Source organism: Myotis brandtii, unplaced genomic scaffold, assembly GCF_000412655.1.
Source record: "Myotis brandtii unplaced genomic scaffold, ASM41265v1 scaffold494, whole genome shotgun sequence".
NCBI lineage: Eukaryota > Metazoa > Chordata > Mammalia > Chiroptera > Vespertilionidae > Myotis > Myotis brandtii.
Genome location: NW_005368860.1, coordinates 2315295 through 2324890, shown reverse-complemented (window position 1 = coordinate 2324890; position 9596 = coordinate 2315295). Strand labels below are relative to the sequence as shown.

Sequence of the window (9596 nt, the reverse complement as noted above, 5' to 3'; positions counted from 1 at the left end):
TGTGTTCTTCTGTGTGAGGAGTAACGGGGTGCCAGGGGACTGCCACTGTCTTACAGGTTCCATAGCAGTTGTGCATAGAAAGAAACGTATGTGATGTGTCGTCAGTCAGATGTGTTCTTTTCTTCCCCATTAAGTCACATAGAGAGCACATGTTCTTAATAAGGGACAACTGTAGCAGAACCAGGTACAAGGTTTACTCTGAAGATTGAGTCAAAGAGACTCTAGTTGAAGCCTTAATTAATACTCGTGTCTGGAAGGAATGGAGGCTGAGAAAAGGTATGCTAATGTTAAGGACTTACGCTACCGTCTTGGTTTTCTAAAGATTCTCCTGATGGAATTTGTTTTGATTAAACACCTTTCTCTAAGAAGCACACATTCAGCAAATAAACCTGGAGTCTCAGGAGTGGCAGTTTGATGGGTAGGGTTAAAGGGTCCAATTTGGGATGAAACTCACTTGCTTTGAAGGCAGTTTTCCAGCTTTGCTTCCTCTACTGTAGCTTGGATTGCCTGCAGACTCAAAGGTAAGGGTACAGCAGAACTCTAACCCTTTGAAGAGGTTTCTTTCAATGGTAAAGCCAGCCATGGCCAATGGTGCTCACTGGTTAGATCATGGGCCCGTGCACTGAAGGGTCGAGGGTTCGATCCCCAGTCAAGAGCAGGTACCTAGGTTTCGAGTTTGTCCCCATCCCCCAACCCCTACCCCTACCTCCAGTTGGGCACATGCAGGAGGCAACCAGGCGATGTGTCTGTCTCTGTCTCTCTCTCCCTCCCTCCCTTCCTTCCACACTCTGAAAAAGCAATGGAAAAAATATCCTTAGGTGAGGATTCACAAAAATAAAAGGTCAACTGAACCCAGCTACCTTTCGTTCTTGACAACTCGTTGGAACTGCATTCAAATAATTAGTTCAGGCAACTACTGTTCTTAAGGATCAAAATCATCACAAAAATAATGTTCTGTCAGTTTTCTAAGTAAGCTAAGTATGAGTCTCAGTGCATCTTCTAACATTTAGCGAAGACCAAGTGAATTTTAATAAGAGTTGAAATACAGGACTTTTTTTTTTTTCTAGTGGTTCTTTATTTATAATGTAGGCTGAAGCAATTGTTACAAGATAGAAGGGAAACACATTACACAATTGTTATTTATACAAGTTTAGAACAAAAACTGCACAGGGAGAGGTCAACTCTCAGTACAAACTAGCAACTAAACCACAATAATTTACCTTTAGAAACGATTTCTTTATTTGTAGCTGTGACACTGCTTTTACAATATGCAAAAACACAAACAGGACTACCCAAGGTGTTTTGTCACATTCTTTCTACAGTAAATTTGGCAACATTTTATATTAAATTTCTTCAGATTATACTAACGTTTAAAAACTAAACAAGTGAAAAGCTGTACCGAGGTACAGTTACATCCATTTATTTCAAAGGTTTAAAATACCACTCTTACCTATTGTAATTACCTTGCAGTGATTTCTGCTTTTGCAAAAACCATCTCAAGCATCATATGCACAATGCATCAGCTACTTGTTAGTCCTCGAGATTGGTGGGCTAAACCATAGGCACTACTGTTGCTTATATTCTGTAAAAGGAGCTTGTTTTTCAAAGAAAAAAAAGCTTAATTTCTAATAATCATGCCTTTGCTTTAAAGCCATAACATAAAATGTCCTTGAGCAATCACAGCAGTGTTAAATGTTAATATATAGAATTAATGACTATACAGGTACGTTACTCTCACATCCAATGCAGTTATGTATTAAAGCATAAGATTATGTAATTGAAGATAGGAGCCAACAGGAACCTGCAGGGTGTGTGGGACCCACCACGCCCCTATCATCCCTTGACAGGTCTGGTCACAAAGGGGCACTGTCAGCTGACCCAGCTACTAGGAATTGCTTGCTTTTTCATGTTTACATTCTCCAAACATGAACCCTCTAAATCTACAAGTCCCTGTTGGCTTTAGGGGATGGGCATTGTAACAAATTTAACTTTCACTTAAAGAAGAAAAGACATAAATCCATTCCAAAAAACATTACCTGTTGGCTTTAGGGGATGGGCATTGTAACAAATTTAATTTTCACTTGAAGAAAAGACATAAATCCATTCCAAAAAACATTATCTAGAATACAAAAAGAGGGACAGTCTAGTGGTCAGATTCCGAGTGACAATAAATAAATCCTCCTCTCTTCATTGTTTAGCATGAAGCCAATTAAGAAAAACAAGCCCCCGGATTGGTAAACACATTGGCAAGTTGCTGGACGCTAAGCTGGTTACTCTTGTTAAATCCGCTCAAGTTTTTTCAAAATATTTGGGCTTTTCAATGCACCCAGCCTGCTGGGCACAGTTAAGTAAAAGGCATTTGCTTTATCTAAGAATTCCCTGCTATCATGTTTAAATGTTTTCACATTTTGAAACTGCCTTACCCTTTTGGATGCATCTGGATTCGATGAAAATGGGTATAACAGACGAGTAACTAAGTGGGGGATAAATTCTATGTCTACCCGGTGGTGGCAGCATGCACAGGATTGGAGGTGGGTGCTGTGTGCAGTCAAGAGGAATCGGAGAAAGGAAGTCCTTAAACACCTTACAGAAACAAACACCGCAATCCAGTATGGCTTATTCGGATGCATTAACCATGAAGCTACTAGAAATTCAACCTACGAGGCTACTCTTAAATGTGACAGGTCGGCTATGTTGACAGTGCCCCTCCCATGGCCCTCCCCCCAATCCCAACAGTCTACCCTCCAGATTCATTTCACTCCGAATAGTGCTCATCAACTCTTGCTACTGCTTTGCTCATTCAGAACATCATGTATTTAAATGAAGAGTTTACCTCTTACCTTTTTGTTTGTACATTAAAATAACTTGAATTTGCTTCTAAGCCAGACTTCTACAATGCATCTACAAAAGCTTGCAGGAAAAAAAAAAGAAAAGAAAAAGATACCCCTTTTTTTCTGAAATTAACTACTTCGTGGTTCCCCTGCCCTGAGCCCTCCCCCCCCTTATGCATTTAAAATTTTACAAAGACTTATAAAAAAGTTAAGTGGAATTTGGCACCTTCAGAAAAATCAAAAGGGAAACTAATTTTAAATGTGCAGAAAGTAAGTTGTCGATATTTACAAATTAAAAGATCAAGATTATGTCAGTTACATATGTTGCTTTTAATTCTTATCTAAAGGTGTCGAGTACTTTCAAAAGAGCTGTATTCTGAGTTGCCTACAAAATCTTTTGTTGGATTATAGATTGGAATGGATAAGACAAATTAGGTTTTATTAATTAAACAGTCATTCCCCACTGGCAGCATTTCTCGTGAGCCTACGAGAAGCGAGGGGCCGAGCGGTCATTTGTCATGGTCTTCTTCAGTTTCACGCCCCTTCGGATGGCATTCAGCATGTCTTCTCCTTGGGGGGCATCCCTGGGGCTCAGGTCTGCGGGCTCACTCTCTGGAGCCCGGCCCGGGGAGGCAGTGGCACTGGAGGGATCCCTCTCCTGGTCTTCGGCCTCGCTCTCTGGGATCGCCTGTCTGTGCTCCTCAGGGATACTTGGCTTCGGGCCTGGAAGGGGAGGGTTGACGGAGGCTTGGCCGCTCCACAGTGAGGACGGCATGCTGGTGACCCCCTGGGGGCCCTCACCCACAGAGGGCGACTCCGGGCTGTGCTCACCTCGCTCCTCTGGCCCATCTGGAGGGGCTGGCAACACCCCAGGGAGGTCTGGGACGGTTGGGGTCTTCACGGGGATCACGGGTGTCTTGATGGGGATGGGACCGGCTCCGATGGTCCCCCGGCGGACAGAGGGCTTGGTGGAAGGGGTCCGTCGGATGGTTGCAACCCCTGGGGTGACCATGGCAGGTCCGAGGGTGGTGGGGAGGCCAGCAGTGGAGGCCGGGCGCTTGGCTTGGAACATCCGTCGGTAGGACTGGCTGATGTCGCTGTTCCTCGGGATGGTGGAGGATTTGTCAAACTCCTGCTGCTGGTCTGCCTCCTGGTCACCACTTACCGAGAAATAATCGTAATCTGAAACTGATGATAGGATTCGATTAGAAACCTCCAAGGCAGCGGCTCTGCTTTCTGATTCTTCTGTGTTGGGAGAACAAAAGGCAGAAGAGGCAAGGTGCTTAGCCAGGGTCTCACCCACGCCTCCCCAGGCTTCTGTCATCCTTAGGAACTGGGCGAGTGAGCAGTCCTTGGCAGGACCTTCCTGCTGTTCCCTGATGTAACCCTGGGCGCCTAGCACAGTGCTGGCGTGGAAGGCACGCACTCCCAGATGGTGGAGAGGCGACATGGAAAACGGCCAGGCTGAGGCAAAGCTCCCCGAGCATCTCTAAGGAATGAGGCGGTGGAGAGAAATTCCCCACGCCCTCCAGTCCAGATCTCAACGTGAGCCACAGCCCCAAACAGACTACCTCAGACCCTGCTATCTCCCTCAACTAACTCCTTAGGTGAGCCCTATGAAGGAGATGGAAGTACTGGCAATGAACCCCTGAAGACAGGTACAAATGGGTTCCATCAATAAGTTCCATTTCCTAAAAAATGGTATCAGAAGGGACAGGAAGCTCACAGATTTCTGAATGGCAACACTTGCCATTGTGGACCATATGAACTCAGGGGTGCTGTGTACTACAGGGTATTTACAGCACCCCAGCCGGCTAGCACCCCCTCCAGTAGTGACAGCCAAAAAATGTCACCAGACGTTGCAAATGTCCCTTGGGCAGCAAAATCCCTTTGATGGACTGCAAACAGGGTCAGCTATCACAGACCCATTCCAGCTGTCAGACTGCTATGCTGTTGGCTTGGGAGTGTCGTAGGGATGGGGCGAGGGAGGCATGGTGGAGAGAGGATTTGGCTGGAACAGGTTCAGAGTTTGGGCTTCAGACTCTCATAGACCTTAGGTTCAAACTCTAGCTCTGCTGCATATTGCATGAATTTAGGGAAGTTACGCAGGCTCAGTTTCCATGTATGTAAAATGGGGTAAAAAGACGTATTATATAAGCGGCTGAGAACATTAAATGGGAAAATGAAGTGCTGAAACACAAATGATGTTCTCCTAACAGCGTCCTCTGAGTTCCCATTGAGAACTACCCTGCACCCTGCAGGTGAAAACGAGCTGCAACAGCCAGTCCCTGTGGCAGTGGCCCGGCCAGGCAGGCCAGCTCTCCCAGGCCCTTCCAAGATGAAGGTGGTTCGCAGGACTCCCGCCCTCCGCGTCCGCCCGGGGAGGACCTCCCTTTTCCTCACGGGTCCTGCCCGGGAAGCCCAGCTGCCTGGTACCTTGGGAGGGAATGGTGTCCTCTGAGCAGCACGGGGTGGTGGTCTGGGTGCTGTAGCCACTGGAGCACTGCAGCGAGTCCCGGCTGCTCCTCTGGGTGTCCAGCTGGAGGCCCCGCGACAGGGCCAGAGCCAGTTCCTCACATGCCTCCATCTCCTCGCCAGGCTGCAGGGTGGAGGAGGGACAGACAAGCCACAGGGCCGTGACGCCCCTGCCTGCTGTCCCCAGGGCCCTTCCGTACCCCCTCTGAGTGGGGACCAGGTGTCAGTCCTCGTCTGCTCCTGGGAACACCACCTGTCTGTGGGCCCAGGGACAGGAACTTGCTTGGGCCCTACCCAGGCTCTAGAGATTTCGACAAGTCTGATTCCCACACAGGCTTTTCCCTGGGAGCCTCATGAAAACTGGAGAGCAGGGAGGGGGGAGCGGCTCAGCTCCCTCAGCTGCAAGGTCCCCAATGCTGGTCAGCATCCGGCCACCAGCCCGGTCTAGAGGGGCCCACCCAGCGATAGAGAACAAAAGCCTCACCCTGGTGGCAGCGGATACGGTCATGCTCCGTGGCCTCTGAGCCTCCTCGGCAGCTGCAGACGGGCCACCCGCGGCGGCGGGTCCTCCTCCGCTGGGGTCCTGCTCCCGCTTCTCTTTGCGGCGCTGTAGGGTGTTCACCAGAGGCTGGTCATAAGGCCCTGGCTTGGCCCAGTCCTACGCAGAACAGTGTGGTCAGGTACCAGGGCCTCGCTGCCGGGTGAGGGCTGCGGACCTTCCAGACAGCTGCCCACAGAAGGCATCTGGTCCCCTTGGGGGAAGCTCAGACTGGGACAGGTCAGCAGGCCCCTTCTATTCCCTCCCCTGGCTCTAAAGGGAGTGGAACACCCTTCGGGGACCCCCTGGTCACCTCCCGTTTCCTCACATCTGCTCAAAGATGAAAAATCCTCAACAACCGGACAAGTGGCCTGAGGGAGACTCCACTACAGCTACCAGCTGTCTAGGTGTCTGAAGGCACCAGCCAGGGACCAGTCCAGTCCTCAATGACTGCGCTTGAGGGGAGTGGCCACCAGGGGGCGCTGAGGGAACTGCAGCCACTCCCCCGAAGGCTGACCCTCCACTAGGAAAGCTGGGCCCCAAAAGGCACTTCAGGATGTGTCCTGCGGCCCTCACAGGGGAAGGAAGGCCCCCGGGGGCCAACTGGGAGGTTAGGAGTCTGAGGGGTCCACACCACGTGTGAGGGGTGAAGTGAAGACCTGCTCAAAATTAGGGACCTCTTCTCAAAATAAAGCAGAATACCCTGGGGCATCCGCTGCACTTTTGCTTTTACACTGAAGCACACGTTTTAATATAAACAGTGGAGACTAAGAATCAAGTCCGTGTGCACTTTGACGATGTTATTACCATGTCCAGTAAGGGCCTCGGGGAACGTGGCCGTGGGGGACCCTCCCGGCCAATAACGGGCTCTTAGGCGGCCCCGGAGGCCAAACTGGGACTTGGGACTTGGAACTGATGCCTCTGCAGGTCACATCTGTGTCTACTACCCAATGGGGTTAACTCATGTTTAGTAACAGGAGCCTCTTCAATCTCAGCTCCTGGTGGATTTGTCTAACTCCAAGCTGCCTGCCGTCTCTGGCTCTCCCGGTGGGAATGGCCTTGGGGAGAGGTGTTATGGGGAAGAAGGCAGAGTGTGAAAGGAAGGGGGAGAGGGGTAATCAGGGTGAGGTTGGGGGGACAGGAGGAGGTGAGCACAGAAGCCATGAGAGAGGAAAGGAGGGGGGAGAGAGGGGAGGAGGGAGGAGAGACACAAACCTTCCAGCTAGGGATCTGAGATGACGGGAACATGCCGGGCCCAATGGTGTAATAATGATTGTAGTCTGGAAGGTGGACAGAGGTGACCCGAGGGAGCAGGCGGGAGGCAGGCGGGCAATGAGGGAAAAGGCTTGCCCCCACGGGCCCCACATGGGACTCACTTGATAAACTATAGTGAGTAAACCCGTTAGACAACTGAAAACGAAACAAAAAAAGGGGGGGGAGGAAAAAAATTAATATAACAGGATGAGTGTGGAGATACAAGATGGCATTGACATTCAATGAGAGGAAGCCCTGGACTTCTATTGACAAGCACGGGCCTGGCGCTCATGGTGAGCCAGGACGCAGGGAGGAGCGGGTGCAGAGCGCACGTCCGTTTCCTCGACACCGAGCCGTGTTCGGTGGAGGAAATACTGCCCGGCTATCTGAGGACAGTGGGGAACTGACCGTGTCCTTCTGTGGCGCTCTCAATGGTTTCTGAGTATTTAACTCACACAACATCCCCTCCTAGTGCTCATCTCATCTGGCAAACTTACAAACCCTAAAGTGTCTTCCACTGAACCTGTCCGTTGTAGGTTTCTGACATCATCACACTGTTCGGAAGCAGATGCCAAGTCGGGGTGAGTAGGGGGTGGTTTGCGAACTAAAAGGCAGGAAAGCACACGGCCTCTGACGCGGTGAAATGTCATGCCCAGCGGGGAGGCGGCCGGGAGGTCGGACAGGCGGGGGGATGCTGGGGAGGGGGGATGAGCACACACGCTCTGGGACGAAGCCTTCACACCTCCGCGTTCCCCATAGCCCGACTCGCCCTCGGGACGGCCGCACGGTCCTTGTTTAGGAGCCAGACACCCTCAGGAGAAAGCCCTCAGCCTCATCCCGTCCCCAAGCTCTCGGTGTCGATTCTGAGTGTCCAGGTTCCTGCGCCTGTGGCATGAGCAGCGGGCGGGGGGGTGGAGGGGGGGGCCGTGGTGGCGGACCCCGGTCGGTCACCTTCTCTGTGGAGGCCCAGGCGCCCATGGTGGAGCCTGAGCTGACCGAGGTGGGCGAGCTGCACTCGCTGACTGACTGGCAGGTTTCGGAGGCTTCCGAGGAGGCCGAGCTGGACGAGTTCTGCAGCCGGGGAGGGACCACACGAGGGGACCCACAGAATCCAGGCCACACGCCACCAAAAAGTAACGGTGAGTAAAAATAAAACAGATGGGGGTGGGGAAAAGCACGCAGAGAGAGAGACAGACACATACACACAGGAAAGGAAGGATGAGAGAGCAGAGCGTTAGGGTTATTCTTTCCCCGGCTGCACCCACAGGCCGTCGAGCCCTTGAGAAGCGTGAGACCCAGCAAGGTCCGGACCGCAGACTGTAAGCGCCCAGGACCCCGACTTGCGTGTCTAGTCCTGAACTGGTACACGGCAGGTGCTCGAATCGCTGAATGGACGAGGGACAACGACCATCTCCTCCGTGTGCACTGGGTCCCCTGGGAATGCACTGAGCCCATCCAGGCATCTGCTTTAGGTTTTTCATTGTTAGCTGCCATCTCTGGCTCATGCCATTTGCTTAAATAAGCCCCGCCCTGCCCCGCCAGGGTGCCTCAGTGGTTTATTGTTGAACTATGAACCAGGAGGTCATGGTTTGATTTCCTGTCAGGGCACATATGCCTGGGTTTCAGGCTTGATCCCCAGTAGGGGGCGTGCAGGAGGCAGCCAATCGATGATTCTCATTATTGATGTTTTTCTCTCTCTCTCCCCCCCTCTGGGGAGCACAATCGCGCTCCTCCTGTCTTTCGCCAAAAGTTCTGGGAACGCTATCGCGCTCCTCCTGCAGTGTCACTATTAGATGCTAGTAGTTCACTCTTTATGTGGGAAAAAAAACTCAAAATGCCTTGGCAATTTAAGCATAGTTCCTAGGATATTGGTTGGCACTCAAAGGGTTAAAGGAAATCAATACAAACACAAATAAATAAGCCAGCGAGCCCAGCCCCACTGGGGTCTACTACTCTCACAGAAGTGCTCCTGTATTCACTGTCTAGGAGGCAGGACTCGTGTTTCTGTCACCCCTCCCACCGGCCAAGGAAAGGTTCCTGACAGGGACAGAGCAGTAGCGTTCCCCTCCTGCAAAGGCAAGGGGCCCAGGAGACACCCCGACGTGCAGGGGGCTCCGTGCAGCCGAAGCCACTCCCTGAGCTCCATTTCGGGTGAGCAGTCGGGACCGGAGTCTGAAGGTTTGGATTTGAGTGACATTTCTGCCACTTGTCAGTCAAGGAATCATGGGCTTAATCTTTCTAAACCTGTTTTCTTCCTTAGAATGGGGATCAGTAATATCTAACAGATGAGACAAAGCGAGGGTTTATACCTGTGTGTCTATGCACAATGCTTAGCCAGGTGTAGAGAGTCAGTCACCATGGGGACGCACCAGGACTGTCTATCTTGGCTCCTCTGACTCCAGCGTGTGCGGCTTAGACAAGGCCAGCGAACCCCAGGGCTGCAGGTCATGCTGCTTTTGATTTCTCATTTTTTCTAAAGAACCTCTTGCTTTGATAGC

At 51.1% G+C, this 9596-nt stretch overlaps 1 protein-coding gene across 7 annotated transcripts in view; it reads right to left on the bottom strand.

Moving 5' to 3' along the window:
* Positions 1–1051: 1051 nt before the first annotated feature.
* The window catches only part of MTSS1 (metastasis suppressor 1), a 145028-nt gene continuing 136483 nt past the window's right edge, over positions 1052–9596 (bottom strand). For 2 of the 7 annotated variants that reach the window (XM_005876660.2, XM_014548054.1), the window contains 6 exons: positions 8050–8169; positions 7060–7254; positions 5791–5964; positions 5268–5430; positions 2037–4076; positions 1052–1950 (listed from right to left, as the gene is read on the bottom strand). In XM_005876660.2, the coding sequence (XP_005876722.1) occupies positions 3316–4076; positions 5268–5430; positions 5791–5964; positions 7060–7254; positions 8050–8169 (1413 nt within the window). In that variant the 3' untranslated portion in view covers positions 1052–1950; positions 2037–3315. The remainder of the gene's footprint in view (positions 1951–2036; positions 4077–5267; positions 5431–5790; positions 5965–7059; positions 7255–8049; positions 8170–9596) is intronic. The other 5 variants (XM_014548056.1, XM_014548057.1, XM_014548055.1 and 2 more) reach the window with 4 other exon arrangements.